General features: G+C 41.3%; 1 protein-coding gene across 1 annotated transcript in view; it reads left to right on the plus strand.

The window, feature by feature from the left end:
* The first annotated feature begins 684 nt into the window (after positions 1-684).
* The window catches only part of XPOT (exportin, tRNA), a 34,298-nt gene continuing 18,591 nt past the window's right edge, over positions 685-16,391 (plus strand). The window contains exons 1-10 of the mRNA XM_015411752.1: positions 685-804; positions 7,945-8,078; positions 8,647-8,729; positions 11,256-11,312; positions 12,094-12,163; positions 13,232-13,450; positions 14,107-14,291; positions 14,586-14,754; positions 15,838-16,074; positions 16,188-16,226. Coding sequence (XP_015267238.1) covers positions 8,019-8,078; positions 8,647-8,729; positions 11,256-11,312; positions 12,094-12,163; positions 13,232-13,450; positions 14,107-14,291; positions 14,586-14,754; positions 15,838-16,074; positions 16,188-16,226 — 1,119 coding nt within the window. The 5' untranslated portion in view covers positions 685-804; positions 7,945-8,018. The remainder of the gene's footprint in view (positions 805-7,944; positions 8,079-8,646; positions 8,730-11,255; positions 11,313-12,093; positions 12,164-13,231; positions 13,451-14,106; positions 14,292-14,585; positions 14,755-15,837; positions 16,075-16,187; positions 16,227-16,391) is intronic.

The raw sequence follows: 16,391 nt of genomic DNA on the forward strand, positions 1-16,391 counted from the left end.
ACACCCAGCCACCACAATTGTACCCTGAGACCTGGGCTCACAGCATTGGTAGTGGGAGCAGGCTGGGGAAGGGGTTTGCTCTCCCTCCAGGCAGCTTGAGGCATGTGCCCAGTGCTGCACCACTGTCTCTCCAGTCCACCCATGCGGTGGGCTCCCCCCTCCCCACATCCGTATGGCTTTGTAGTGAGGACACACCAACTCGGAGTTTACGAGCTACTGTTTTTTACAAAGTTTGTATCTCCGTTACCTGGTATTATATTTTATGGGAAACGTGGCCCGGCCCGACAGAGTGACGTTTATGTCAGATCCGGCCCTGCCTGTAACAAATGAGTTCGACACCTCAGAGTCAGACCAACCGCTGCAGAGAACAGGACGACTACGAGTCCCAGCATGCTCCACGCACCACATTTTCTTCCCGGCCGGCCACGCGTTTCTATTCCCTGATTGGTGAAGTTGGGGTAAGTGCACCACCCCCTGTATCTATAGGGGGCAGTGGTAAGTGTCGGAAAACTCCATTTCTTTAATCCCAGTATTCCTTGCATCATCCTTACGACACGGCGCTTCCCTGTTCTGTTCCAAAGGAATGCTGGGATCTGTAGTCCTAAGAGGATCGTTTCCTGGGCGGAACTAGGGGAAGGTAGGTGGGGACGCTGTCTCTCTTTCCCCTCCCCCCCGACACGCAGCCTTCCCGAGAAGCCTCTTGCCGGCCAGTGGATTCTGCACTCGGTGGCCGACCTCAGCACTGCCCCGTGGCTGTAGTGTGGGAAGTCTGGAAGTCCCTTCCTGAATGGAGTAGTGGGGAAGGTAATGAAAGGTGGTCTGGGGTGGCCGAGGGCGGTCTACGGCGCAGCCCAGCTTGCTGGAAATCGAGTGAGTGGTGGGGCTGCCTCCGGCTTCCAAATCCTGGCTAGCAGCCGGGGGGGGGGGGGGGTGTCGCGTTTCCTCTCCCTGTGAAGAAAACCCACTATCGCCCGGGAAGGAAGGAGGGCCGGTGCGCAGAATGGAGATTACGCTCGTTATTATTCTTTTCCCTCTTGATAATAATGACTGTGAAGGAGCTGCCACCCTCCGCTTCAGTACAGCACCCATTTGGTCAGACAAGCCCTATTTACACGTGACGGTGAACACGCTTCCGTCCTGTATATACAGTGTGCATTCAATGTAGAAATGAATTCGGGGATCAGTACCTGGATAAGTGTGATGTTTCGATCACAAGTTTAGCTGTATGTGCGTTGAATGTAACATGAGAATTATTCAGTGAGCATATAAACAATGTGTATGCTGTAGTGTCCGTGGGAAAGGCTAGGTGGGGGAAGGGAGACTTGCAGTTTTAGCCAGCCAGGTTTAAGGATTATAGAGGAAGTTAAAAAATAACTTAGTTGCAATTGTGGCATCTTTGACACAAACCCTCAGTGGTTGCAAAATGTTTTGGAGTGGACATGGGTAGCCGCAGCTCACCAGGGGGAGGGAGTCAGTGTTGGCCTGGAATCCGCTCTTGGATTCCCTCTGATTCCTCTCTGTGCACGTGAAATGATTCATGCATGCTTTATCACTTGACAGCACTGAGAAGTGCCTGTAGTGATAGGATACCTTGTTCTGGTGCTTTCACACAGTCACTTGATGGTATAGTAAGGTGATGCACATGTAGGATCTGTATAGCCTGATCCTATGTAGGGTCAGTTGCCTGTTGCATTAAGTTTAGGTGAAGCTAATGCCATTTAGAAACAGGTTGTTAGCTCCTCAGTGTTCTTAACATGCTCCAGAAGATTTCCCCATCATTGGTGAAGGGTACCTCTGCCTTACCAATGACTTACATTTATGAGAGGACCATTGGAGCATAGTTTCGTATCCCTTTAAGCCATGATACTTTACAATAAAGGCAGTTCTTGATTGTTCACTCTCACCTGTCAATCATTGAATGCTATATATCCAAGATGTCAAGTGGGGTACAGGTACTGATGCCTTTACAATAAACTAATCATTTAACACACTTGCCTGCAATGGGAGAAGGCTTTTAACTATTTTAAATGCTGTTTGTAAGGATACAATATGGAGCAAAAATGTGTGACTTTCTGTATGCATATTCTTGCTGTTTCATCATCTCGCAATGAAGTAATGGTGAACAGTGCAATCCTATGTGGAGTTACTTCCTCCTCTAAGTCCATTGATTTAAATGTCTATAAAGTAGAGAAATTCTTCGGATTCCACAGTAAGTCATCCAAGTGTTTTTCGGGTAATTATATCACAAAGTTTACAGACTTGTTTTTCTTAGCAAGTCTTTGAAAAAGAAGGTCAAAGCTGCTTCTTGAAAACTCTTCTGTGTGAAGGCTGTTTTAGTTGACTATCTTACTATCACATATTGGGGTATTTGACTGTTTTGTAAGATTCACTTCTGGATTAAAGCTATTTTTCCCCAGAATCTGTTCTGAAAATGATGCTGCTGCTTGGTGGGAAAACATGTCAAAGCTTTTGCATTTCATTAGCCGTCTTAAAATATTTTTTTGTGAAGTGGTAAATAATACCTTTTTAAAAAATAAATATTCAGAATGTTCAGAATATTGTCTTCAGACTTTACCATGAAAATAACTTTGTAAAGTGTAAGTGCGGTTCTTTTTTCTTCCCAGCAAGTAGGTGAACTAAAATTATACAAGGTCCTGTATGCTGTAAGAGTTTGTTCAGTGTGGCATATTTTGCAGACTTTGAGCTGCTATAGTAGTAAGATACTCAAATCACTTGCTCACAACTTTAATGCCAGTAGCTCACAAAGTAGAATTTTTGCTCACAAGACTCCACAGTTTAGAGGGAGCATTGCTGGAACAGCCTCTGTGATAATATAGGAGAGACTTTTAGTTTAACCTGGGTATACTGGGATAACAATGTTTGCTCTTGTTCAGCAGCTGGTTTTTCTAGCTTAGCATGGTACTGATAATCCATCTGAAATATCCAGGTATGGTTTCAACAGGTAGAAAAGGGTTGTACATAACCCAACGCATATATTCACTTAAGAGATATTGCCAAAAAAGGTTATCACTCTGTTCTCTGGGACTAGAATGAAATATTCTTTCTATAGAAAGATGATTAACAAGATAAGAACATGACAACTGCTAAAAGTATTGAGCAGCTTTCTTCATAATGTGATTCATCTGTATGCATTTACCACTTTATTTAATACTGAAACAACTATATTGGAAATAAAGGAGGTATAAGCATGTTTGAGCACAATAATTGAAAAATGTGTTGCAGTTCTGCTTTGTGTAAATACTTCAGTTGCAAAAATACACTCTCATGTGCACATATAAGGGGGTGACTTACCAGCAAGGGGGGAAAATAGTCTGTTCTTCAGTGTAGCAGTGATGCTCACTCAGTGGCTCAGGAGCCAACGATGGTTTCTTCTGAGGAGCTTGTGGTTGGCAGGCGGTTCTCACCTTGAAATGGCTCCTGCTTAAGGGATTGAATGGGTAAGCTGTGAGCCTTCCTGATCTGTGGGTCCTGTGCTATGGAGGGGTCCGTGTTCTGCATACATCTCTTTGCAGTTACTGTCGTCTCATCTGACCACCCAGGCAGCTGCTGGGAAGGAGAGAAAGTCACTGTGGAAAAGAGAGGGTAAAGCCATTCCCACCCCATGGCAGCCACCCAAGAAAAGAGCGGCCTGGCTACAGTGGGTGGTAGTGGTGTTACTCCCTTCCTCCGTGGCCAGCTTGCTGACTTCTCTGGGCTCCTTAGCAATCTCTCACATTCACCTGAGCTGCTGTGTCCTGTGCTGGAGACAGCAAGAAAGCAGAGAAGGAAATAAAAAGCACACAGGTTCATCAGTGGTGGGGTGAGGAAACCCTACATGCTCAGAGGTACTCTGGTAATTTTAAAGGCTACAGTTCTATAGGAAATATTAATAGTTATAGCTTGTATTATCATATGTGTATGTTTAGGGTAGTACACAGGGAATACAGTAATCATGTGGCTCTTTCGGTTGCTGATAACTGAGAATGTGTCTGTCCACAAGCTGTGTAGTAATTACCACTGATGTACAGTTTCCTGGAATCTCTGAAGCCACACAGTCATATTTGACATCCATGAATTCTATTATAAGTGTAGAAATGCAGAGCTGTTTGAGATTTGGTGGCAAAATATAGCAAGTGATTTCCTTTGGAGAATATATGGAGCTAAATGGAATGTTATCTCTAAAAGAAGTAGAGGGAACATTGTGTACTGCCTTCTGATAAGATTCGATAAGTAGGTAGTAAAATGCAAAAACTCAAATTTGGAATAATGTTTCGTTACATTACCATGCTGAACAGATTAAATGAAAATGTCTTGCAAGCAGTGGTAGCTAGACTTTGAATCCTCGAGTATGAGTTTTTGTGCACTGAAATAGATTCAGGTATATTTGCTTTGTTCATTAAAGAAATACCACGAGCACCTTTAATTGTAACACAGAACAATCTCCTGTCTACCTATAGTGTTTTGTATAGGCAAGGTTGCATTTGTTTGCTTAGCTGGACTTAGGGTAAGCATGCTGAGCTGAAAGGATATGGGGCTTCTCACCTTCCTCATTTGCTTCTGGCAGCTTATCCTCAAAGTCCCAGTGGGGAGCTCAGCGGGCAAGTGAGGAACGCCAGTTTTAAAAGCTCCTCAAATGCCTGTGTATACTGTAGATTGGCATTTAAGTGCCACGTTTGTAAACAATTTTAAAAAGAGAGCACCAAACAAGGAGCTGGGTAAAATGGTGGCCATCTGACAGCTTATGTTCTGAGGAGCAAGATAGAATGATTCTGACCCCCTAAAGCAAAATTTCCAAAGTGAAAGACAAAAGTTTGGGGACCTTTTTATGTAAAAGACTACATCTTTTAACATCAAAATGACTGACCTAGAAAGCAGGGAGCATAGAAAAACTATTTGTGACTGATGTCCCTAAGAAGGTAGAAAAAGAAGCTAGGACATCCGGTGCGGTGCGCGAGCGGGCTTGTCTCGGCTTGCTCCGAGTTGGCCAATTCCCTCTGCGTTTCTTTTGGGGCCCCTCATGGAATGAGGGAGCTCCGCTCTGTTTCCTGGAGGGTGACAGAGTTGCAGGGGGCTTCTTCGCCCACCCCTGGCGACAACGAATCGCGGGGGTGTTGGCATTGTGCCGCGATGCGGGAGTGTGGAAGGGTGAAAACATGGCTGCTGCCATGATTTCCTCAGCAGCGACCAGCCGATTTTAAACTTCCATCATGATTTGCAAGTAACACATCACAATAAGAAAAGAAAATCCATGTGAGTCTAAGTCGAAGAGGATTTTTTTCCGCGTATTTCAAGTAAAGGAAAGACCTGTACAGAACCTGGAAGAAACCCCCTGCAATTACCCCAAAAACGCTGGAGAGAACGGACTGGGGGAAAACAGAACGTTTTGAAGAGGATGGGGTAAGAACTGGAAAAATAAGCTGTTCCATAGGAATATTGACAATTGGATAACTTGAAAGTTATACTCTAAGGTCGGTAAATACTTAACGAACAATATTTAAAAGAGTTATAAGTTAAAAGTAACACCTGTGGTGAAGGAAGAAAATGGTGACTTTTGAGGAAGAGGAAGAGTGGGATTTAAGTACGCTAGTGGCAGCTCTCACATGAGCAGTTTAAAAGATTTCTGTCAAAAACAATTAAGCAAACAGTTGAAACAGTGTGTAAGAATCTATTCGAAGAGCATCGGAGAGAATCAGTAGGCACGGAAAGTATCAGAGAATCTAGTATATGTATGCAAGTCGCATCTGAATTGCAGGAATGTGGCCAGGAGAGGGAGCCATTGAATAAGAAATCAGTGACTATGCAAACTGTTGCTGGTGATCCAGATATTTATGGAAAATACCTGAAGAGCGATCAAACAAGATGGAAATTAAAGAAAGGAGCAAAAAAAGGATACTCTTTAAACATCTTTGTACAAAAGAGAAAGAAATCAACCAAAATAGGGAAACGAGATGTTGGAAAAAACTTTAAAAGCCCTAAAAGACTGACAAATGATACTTGGAAAAAGAAAAGGCTAAGATTGAAACCAAGATTTCAGGAATACAAGAATTTTAGACACCAAAAAGAGATTGGAAAAAAGGAAGAGAAAATAGAAAGATGGGGGAAAATATGAGACAAGAGCAATATATAGTGTAATATAATTTTCCAATCTGATAAATGATGGTTTCTTGAGATAGGAATGGGCAATGATGAGAAATTATGTATAGATTTAGTTTGTGGTGGAAGACTGAAAGATGAGGTGGGAGATTAGCAATTTGTTTATATTAAATAGGTGGTTTGGTATAAATGTTTCACTATTGTATGGGTGTTAGAGGGAATGATAATTATGAAGTTAAAAGGTAGGTTTGAATGAACTACGAGGTTTTATGTTGAGTAAGAAATAGATAAAAACTTTTTTAAATTGGTCTAAGAAAAAGGAAATGTAAAGATATTGGTCTTTAAAAACTTTTTAAAAAATCCTTAAAAATAAGACAATGAATATCAATATGGGAGGAGTATAATTAAATATTTTAAGATATTTTTCATGATATAACTATTTCTTTATGCTTGTTCTGTTTAGAACTACCCTATTTAAATGTTAGACATAGGGACTTCCAGTTTATGGCGACACGCTGGCTCCTAGCCATGGGGCTTTTGAAGGGTGGCCTCTTCACCAGCGCGATGCTGGGGAATTGAGGTGCTCTTCCGCCCTGACGGTCCTGCGGCTATGCGTCCAAACGGAACTAGAGCTGCTGACCGGGACAAGCGTCGGAGATCAAGCGTTTAAAATGCATTTTGAGCGAGGTCGTATGACCAACAACAAACAGTGAGTCGAGTGAAAGCGAAACACCGGTAATTTAAAAAGAAAGTCCCCCCCTTGAGAATGGCGAGAAAAGTGAGCGGGGGAGGGGGCCCTCCCATACGCTTGAACTAAAAAGCGATTTAGCAAGGGGGGGATGGAATTAAAAGCATTGAAATCTGTTTTAGGAACCTTACCAGAGGCATTGGGCGATTTTCAGAGATGTTAGCAAGTTTTGACAAAAGTAAACAATCCATAAAAATGGCGTGGAAAAATGCAGAGAGACAAACAGCCAAAAGTGAAAGCACCGTGGAGACCACTGAGTTATCTAAACTTCTGGTGGACTGTTTGCGCCCTCTACTGGACCAGATGACTAACATTAATCAGCAGCTGACAACTCTAAATCAGAACTTTGCAACTCAGCAGCTCCAACTGTCTGAAACTACAAAAAAGACAGAGCAAGCAGCTGAGAAAGTAAAGGAAATAGATGCCAGCTCTAAAAAAAAGTCAAGAAAAAGGTGCAAATGCTGGAAAGGAAGCAAGCTTCGGATGAATCTCAACTTTTACAACTGCAAATGGAGAAAGCTAACCTGGTCCTCAGGTTCCAAGGGGTCCCTGAATCTAAAGATGAGAATCTAAAACAACTTTTGAGACTTGTTCAGCTGATGTTGCCGAGTTATGGAATACCTACAAGATTTCTTTAAAGCAAAAAGTACTTCTGAATCTTGCTATTTGATTGGGGACACTTCTGCCTTTGCATTCAGGGAGAAGGTAACATACAGTTGCACAATAAAGAGGTTTCATCTCTAAACAAACTATAAGAGACATTTTCATAAGAATTAAAAGCTTGATACATGACATCAAAAAGACATAAACATGGCTAGTTTCTGTTCTCTGTAGTGAAAACACAGGCTGCGATAACATCCTGTAAATAATTTATTCAACTTTTAACCCTTAGTAGATATACTAGGATGAACGATGTACACAGAGGTTTTATGTAGGTAATTAACGCAATAGTATTTTCCTGCTTCTATGTGGCTTGTGGGCTACAGTAAAGACTGACTGACTTAAATATGGTTAGACAACTTTATACAGAATAATATATCAAAATAATAACGATTGGTTTTAATTAAACAGACTTCTTGGTATTGTCTTCATTTCTTCTGCAGATGTATGCTGTTTCTACTGACGGTGAATGGGATAATCCTGTGAAAGATAAGGAAGCTGGAGCATAGCAGTGGAAATGGATGAACAAGCTCTTTTGGGGTTAAATCCAAATGCTGATATAGACTTCAGGCAACGAGTAAGTTTAACTTGTGACTAGAGTTAATTTGGTGAATGCCAGGTCAGAGTAAGTGATAAAGTCCTGCAGCCAAAGTTTTAGAAAGCTGATTCAAACTGGTATGTGACAGTTTTTGTATTCCACTTCATTAATTCCCCTCATCCCTGACTCTGGGCTCTGTGTTCTTCACTAGATGCATTACTTTCTGGGCCTACAGTCTCCCCAGCACTTGTCTGCTTGCATCTACTTCCTATGTATTAGCATACAGGGTGTTTGTAGTCTCTAAGGTTTCCCCCATCTCCTTTTTTTATTGGCCCTTCTTCAGCTTGCTCCCTAGGTCTCTGTTTACCTCCTTTGTATTCCTGCTTCTCAACCATTACCTGTTTTTATTCCTTTGCTTTAATGGCCTCAAAAATGCAGTTTCTATGCCGTTATCTGCCCCCTTCTGCTTATTTCAGAGTATGTAAAATAATGTACAGTCCTAGCATTTGTGTAGACTTGGGGAAAGTCTCTTCTATACCCCTCTAACAATTTTCCTTATTCTGCTACATTCTGAAGGAAGCCTTTTTTTGTATATTTATAATTTCAGGCATTAGCCTATTTTGAGCAGCTGAAGATCTCTCCGGATGCTTGGCAGGTGTGTGCTGAAGCTTTAGCCCAAAGAATTTACAGGTAGAAAATTTAACATAATTGCTTTCTTTTTTTAAAAAAAATTGCTTTCTTTAATCTGGGAGCATCTTGCAGTTGTTAGATTTTTGGTAATGGAAATTTTGCCAAGTAAATCTTGTTGTTTAGAACCATATGATGTGGGTTTATTGTTTTGGGATAGTGCTGTCAAGTCGCGGCTGATTTATGGTGACCCCGTAGGGTTTTCAAGGCAAGAGACATTTGGAGGTGGTTTGCCATTGCCTGCCTCCGTGTCACGACCCTGGAATTCCTTGGAGGTCTCCCATCCAAATATTAGCCAGGGTTGACCCTGCTTCGCTTCTGAGATCTGATGAGATCGGGCTAGCCTGGGCTATTCCGTGTCAGGTGGTTCTTGGGTAGTCTTAAATAGTAAGTTCATGTAGCAGGCTTTTGTAGTCATTCTGAAACAACGTATGCTTTGCTTTCTAGATGTATTTTTTGGGGGTGGGGGTGGATTTAAAGTGGTTTTTATCATGTTTGAAATCTTGAGAAAGCAAGTAATGGCTTAGTATCATGGTAGATATTACGCCTGTAATGTCTGGGTGTCTAAAATGTGGCTTGTGCTGAGTTTCTCAAAAGGTGGGAGGAGGAAAACGTTTAATGTCTAGATGGCTTCAGAGAGTGCTGTGTGTGCAAGAAAATGGTTCAGCACCCATGTTGTGCTTTAAATCTCCTCCCCACAAATACACACAGGAAAACAGCATGGCTTCCATTGCAGCACAGAGGTCATGATGCTATATCATTTCGGGAAGTGCAGTTTCTCCCTATCTGATTTAATTTGTTTCTGGTTGGTACATACGACTGTGTGTACTTAGGGATAAAATGTCAAAATAGTGCACCATGGTAAGCTAAATATTCTGCAACCTGTTGCAGAGGGTTGAAAGTCAGGAATATTAGCAGTTTTTCTTGTAGAAAACCAAGGCATTTATTTCTTTAAATTCATAGATATTCTAAGTTATAAATGATGCATTTGATATTGTTAAAGCAGAGGAAAACAAGTCTGGGTTTCACTGGAAAGCAAGTATTGCATGTATCTAAATTTTTGCCAAAATTTCATATATATTTTTCTGAGGGAAAAAATTCCTCATGACCAAAATTTCTGGAATATTTATATCCCTAACTTGTCTGTAATGTGGGTCTGCTATTGAAGTAAAGTAATTCTGGCCCTCACTTCTACTTGGAAAGGAAGTTGCTGGAGAGTCCTATGTAAACATAGTTCTTGTGAGCTTCTTGTAGAAAGTGAGAGAGCAGGACTTATAAGCAGGGCTTTTTTTGTAGAAAAAGCCCAGCAGGAACCTATTAGCATAATAGGCCACACCCAATAACAGAAACTCATTAGTATATTAGGCCACACCCCTGACAGCACAATTTATTAGCACATTAGGCCACATCCCCATGCCTTCCCTTGGCTTGCCTGGGCGCCCCGCAGCTGCAGGGAGCCCGGGCAAGCCAGCCCTTGGACAGGTCAGGGAAGGCACAGGGAGACATTTAAATGCCTCCCCGATCCTTCCAGGGGGGCCCTGGACCACCCGCCTCAGAGTCGCCAGGGGGGTCCCTCTCCATGCCTTCCCTCTGTAGCCATGCACACAGATAGTGGGCGTGGCCAACTCTGAAGCCAGCCGGAACTCCGTTCCTGTGCGTTCCTGCCCAAAAATAGCCCTGCTTATAAGTAAAAGAAGTAAGCACATGTGCATCTTCCTTTTTTCTGCTATTCATGAGGTATGGTAAGGCACTGAAGCCTCACCCTGTACTGACTAAATCCTGCTGATATTTCACTAGGCATTACTTACATTGGGGTCCTCAGCCTTTTTGAGCCTGCAAGCACCTTTGGAATTCAGACACAGGGTGGTGGGCACAACTACAAAATGGCTACCACAAGAGGCAGAGCCAACCATAAGATGTCAGGGTGAAGTCATGTATAACTGTGATAGTAACTTTTCAACATTTCAGGCAGAAGCTCTGTTTTAGCAGGTTGTCTTCTAAAATTAACATGTTGTTTAAAAATATTTTCTCACATACACACAACTTTATTGCATGATTGAAGATAAGATCCTTGTGCTGTGATGGCTGCTGCCGAAACAGATCTCCGTTGGGTAATCAGAAGCCTTTCTGGGCAAAAGCCTCACCTAGCCCAACCCACTGTGTAAAACCAGTTTCCAGGGGCCAGAAAAGGTGTTGGTAATCGCCATGTTGGGGAACCCTGACCTGCATGTTGGTCAACAGAGCTACTTGGCCAAAAGACTGGAGGATTGTTTTTGTGTATAAAAGCTCATTTTTAAAGGATTCTGCTCCCAGTATCTAATTCCGTGCTTGTGCAGTCATGGAATACACCCTAATAAAATGGGCAGCTTTTAAAATTTAAGTGCTCAGTTTTGTGCTAAGATGTCAAATAGAGAGTCTCTAGGGTTTTTTTAGGAATTGGCAGTGCTTGTATCTACTGTTAGGATTATGCACGTAAAGCTTGCATAATAATTCATCAATAGTTTTGATTGTATTAATTTCTTTTTCCAGCGATGATCACATCAAGTTCTTCTGCTTTCAAGTTCTGGAGCATCAAATCAAATACAAGTAAGAATTCTTCCTCATATCTGGACAATTTTAGTGAATGAAAAAGGAATTTAGGAGAGGGTGTTTGTGTATATGAGGTAATTCATTTTCTATAATTTAATTTTAAATATGCAGATGGCTTGAAATTTAGTTGCATTTACTGCAGTCCCAGCTGTGTAATAAATGCTGTGAAAAGGCAATGAATTGGTTGACTGGTGCTCCAGTGGTAAGAACTGGAGGGAAGGCTGAGCAACAAATACATTCCTTAAGCAATCTTCCATTCATGATCAGTTGCATCCCTCAAGAAGCTTAGTAGGGGAAATTATCAGAACTTGACTAATTACTGGAATGGGGCCAAAATTTGCTAATGTTTGTAAGAAGGGGGAAGCCCTCTTCCTATCCTCACAAAAGCCCGGTGGAGAGGATGAGACTGAAAGAAAGTGTCTGGTCCAGGGTCATCCAGTAACCTTCTTGGCATAGTTGGGGTTTGAATCCAGGCCTCCTAGATCCCAGTCTGACACTCTAGTTCTGTGGAATTATTTGGGCATGTTTTATGTTAAATTATTACCCTGTGACAAAACATGTAATGCATATTTTACATCCTCCCTAAATATAGAATCATCAATAGTCATCTTTTGACTTTGTTCAGCTTCATAACATCCCGAAAAGTGATGCTGAAGTTTCTTGACATTAATTATCTATGCTAATTTTGAAAGAAACCTTTTTTTTTATAAACTGGACTATAGCGTACGAAATTTCTTGAAGCTGAAATGACGCTAAGTATTCTTTTTATGTGTTTTAGGTATCCTGAGTTAACTGAAGTACAACATCAGCTAATTAGGGAAACACTCATAGCATGGCTCCAAGCTCAGGTAGGTTTGAACACAGGCACTGCATTATACTGAACAGAACCAAAGAGGGGAATCCAATTAAATTGAATCAAGAACCAAAAAGGTAAGGAAAAAAACCTGGTGGAGGGCCAGTAGTTAAAACCTCATATAAACTTATTATTGTTCCTTGTGTACTTGTCATTTGTAATTGTAAACAAGGCTTTCATTGGGCCAGTATGTTTTTTAACTTTTCTCAAAATAAATACATGCATTTTTACTTATAATAAGTTTATATGAGACTTTAACTATTGGCCCTCCACCGGGCTTTTTTTCTTAACTTTTTGGCTCTTGACTGCATTATACTGAGTCAGGCCCTTTGTTTACCAAGGTCAGTATCATCTACTGTGACTGGAATCAGTTTTCCAAGGTTTTAGGTAGAGGTCTTTCACATTGCATACTACCTGAGCCTTTTAACTGGAGATGTCAGGTATTGAACCTGGACCATTTACATGTAAAGCAGATGCTCTACCACTGAGGACTCTTCATAGCTCTCTGTATTAAGTTGTCATGAAGTATATGTTTTTAAATTATTCCCAGGGGTCATTTCGTAGAAAAAGAGGTGCAGGAGCTCATTAGCATAACTCATTAGAATAACTTATTTGCATATGCCACACACCCTGACATCACTGGAAGTGTGTCAGAAGGCAACACCCACCACTAAGGCTCCATTGGACTGTTTTGGATTACTAGCTATCGTGGGAGGGGGGTGGAACGTGTAGATCTGTCCTCGCAGAGGAGGGAGAGCTTGTACCTAAATAAAACTTGGTCTTAAAGGTGCCACTGGACTGTTTTTGACCAGTGTGTGTGTGTGGGGGGGGGTCTGCAACTTACCTGGCTGCTTCTTGCTCTGACTGAGGGCTGCTGGGAGCAGGGGGTGGGGCTTGTTGCATGTGCCCGCCCCCTGGGCTCTTTACTGCTGGAGCTCTGCTCCTGTGTGCTCCTGCATGAAATGACCCCTGATTATTCCCAAGTTTTAATGTGAATATATTTCCCATTTATTCTTCTACATAGCCTGGTTCTTGAAGTTAAGTATAATTTTCCCTCCCTTAGATGGTGAATTCTCAACCAGAGAAGACATTTATACGAAACAAAGCTGCTCAAGTCTTTGCTTTGCTGTTTGTTACTGAGTATCTCACAAAATGGCCCAAATTCTTCTTTGATATTCTGTCAGTAGTAGGCCTTAATCCTCGAGGAGTGGATCTGTACCTCAGAATCCTTATGGCGGTTGATGCTGAACTGGTAGATAGAGATGTTGTTCACACATCTGAGGCAAGTGTTTTCTTTATAGTACAGACTTACGTGTAGAATAACACTTCTAAAATGTTTCTGTTATTAACATTTATTATCTTCAAACATAATTGTGCCCATAATTTATATGAAGCCTTAATACTAGTACATTTACAAAGATCCTCCTAGTGCTCTTGTATCTAACATTTGGTTTTGGTGCAGAACAAAATGTTAAAGGAAGTCTTCAGAATGTGGCTTGGGCCTATGGGCTATGCCACTTCCTTCATGCTGCAACTCAAAATGTTGCATTTTGGGATGCTTCTAGATGATGGAGCGGGGGGGGGAGGTGGGACTTGGAAGTCTGACACAGTAAATGGGCATCAAAGTCCCCCTCCACAATCTGTGAAAATCCACCTTGACATCGAGCCCAGGCACTGCCATATGGTATTTCTTTTACATTGGTTACATGGTAGCAGTTGACAGGAGCACTATCCACACAGTCATCTGAAAAGCAGTACAGAATATTTTGCATTTAGAATAACTGCCCCAACGTTCTGTCATATAAAATATGTTGTATGCTTGAGATCAAGGGCTGCTGTGCTTGCCCATGTCTTGTTCCGAGTCCCAACACTTCCAGCTTGCAACCAAAGCAGCACCACCATTTTGTTCACAGACTGACACTCTTGATGTATTTACAGGAGGCTCGCAGAAATACTTTATTAAAAGATGCCATGAGGGAACAATGCATTCCAAGTCTAGTGGAATCCTGGTACCAAATCTTACAAACTTACCAGTATACAAATTCAGAGCTGACGTGCCAGTGCCTTGAAGTAGTGGGTGCATATGTCTCTTGGATAGAATTGAGCCTCATCGCCAATGACAGGTAATATTTCTTTTGAATTTACTGTGTGAGCACTTTTGCAAATGTTTATAAGTATCTGCAGCAGACTCAAGAAAACTTAAATAAGGGCAGGTTATGTTTTGAGTAATACTTTAGGATGCCAAAAATGACCCATTATCTGAATGGTATTTAAGTCGCTACAGCAGAGGTGCATGTTTGCAATTGATTTTAAGGAATAAAGATTTTTTTATATTTATATGTATGTATGTGAATGATACCTATATATGCTGTGCTTCAGTTTGCATGTACTGAGTAAAGCTTTTCTCTCTTTTTAAGGTTTATAAACATGCTGCTAGGTCACATGTCTGTAGAAGTTCTACGGGAGGAAGCATGTGACTGTTTGTATGAAATTGTAAATAAAGGAATGGATCCAATTGACAAAACAAAGCTGGTCGAGACTTTGTGTCAAGTATTGCAGTCTGCAGGCCTTTTCAGTATTGACCAGGTTAGTTATTCCGCACACAAGAAGAGCCCTGCTGGATTTAGAACACTAACCAGAAGAGAAATTGTAGTAACATGGCCTGGGTAGTGATGTATCAGTGGATTGCCAAAAGGCTGCCTGGATGCTGTTTTCCTTCTGGATTGATTGATGGCTATCTCTGCTGCTATTCCCCTTAGGGTACACTTCTTTTCTACACAACCCCCTGCAAAAACTTGTAGCCAGTGTTGTTTAGTTGTCAGATAGCTGAACCTAGAATTAGGGAAATGTAAATTCAGATCCCCACTATGTCATAAAACATCTTCGGTGACTTTGAACCAATCTTGTGCTCCGCTTGGCCATCCTCACAGGGTTGTTTGACACTTAAATAGACAAAGAGAGAACAAAGAGTGCTGTCTCAAGTTCTTTGGGGAAAGGATGGGATAAAAATATGACAGATTTGGAATCCACCCCCTCATTCAGTGTTGTACCTTGTCCCGCACTATAGGAGTTGACAATACCAGTAGAGAATAGCAAGAGTTAGGTTCTTAGAGTGTTAAGAGGCTTCTGGAGTAGAAGAGGCTCCTACAGGTCAGAGCTTTAGTGTTTCATTACTTAATTTTTTTTTAAATTATATTTATTTCAGTTTTCTTACATGCATTACATCATGCATTACATGCATTACTTAATTTGACAAATGACACCTCTTGCATCTTTAATTCTTCCTGGGCTGCTGTGGGGCTGAATGGGACATTTCCAGAGGGGAAACATAATTTGAATGGCATCCTCAGCTATTTGGTCTCTATAAATCACATATGTAATAGCTTATAGGAAAGTATGATAGACTTATTTATTTATTTGATTTATATCCCGCCCTCCCTGCCAGAGCAGGCTCAGGGCGCCTTACATAAAATTTGACAAGTAAAACAACGAAAGACTTAGAGAGGTATTCCATACAGGAAAGTTAAAATGTGTATGTGTCTTCAAGCTGATTGTTACAGAAAAGTGTGATTTTAGTCAATGCTGAATTTGATCTTCCTCTTACTTATAGCCTTTTTAAAGATAACCAGGCTGTTCCATTTACTTTCAAATGTTAAATCTTCTTGACAGGAAGAAGATGTAGACTTCCTAGCCAGGTTCTCCAAACTGGTCAATGGAATGGGGCAGGCATTGATAACTAGCTGGACTAAACTAGTGAAGAGTGAAGATATGAAGAATGCTCAAGATACTCTGCAAGCTATTGAGGCAAAAGTGGCCCTTATGTTGCAACTTCTCATTCATGAGGACGATGATATCTCTTCTAATATTATTGGGTTTTGTTATGATTATCTACATATACTGAAGCAGGTAGATTAAAGTCTTTACACTGTTGACAGTGTTACAAGTTGGGTTCCTTAAGAAATCTGTGGAAATTGCTTCAGGGAATAGGTTCAAAAGTATATTGTGTTCTTGTTTTGTAGCTTCCTGTGCTTTCAGAACAGCAAAAAGCTAATGTAGAGGTAAGAATTATTTCCTCTTATCCTTATTCCCACCACCCAGCTGTGTAACTGGTAACTTATTTTACCCCCCCCCCCCCGAAAAAGCCACAAAGCAGTATGGATATGCTTCGAAAATACTTGATAATGAATAGCATGCATCATAACCCAAATTTAATGTGAGGCAAA

Source organism: Gekko japonicus, unplaced genomic scaffold (assembly GCF_001447785.1).
Source record: "Gekko japonicus isolate JY-2015 unplaced genomic scaffold, Gekko_japonicus_V1.1 scaffold543, whole genome shotgun sequence".
Taxonomy (NCBI): domain Eukaryota; kingdom Metazoa; phylum Chordata; class Lepidosauria; order Squamata; family Gekkonidae; genus Gekko; species Gekko japonicus.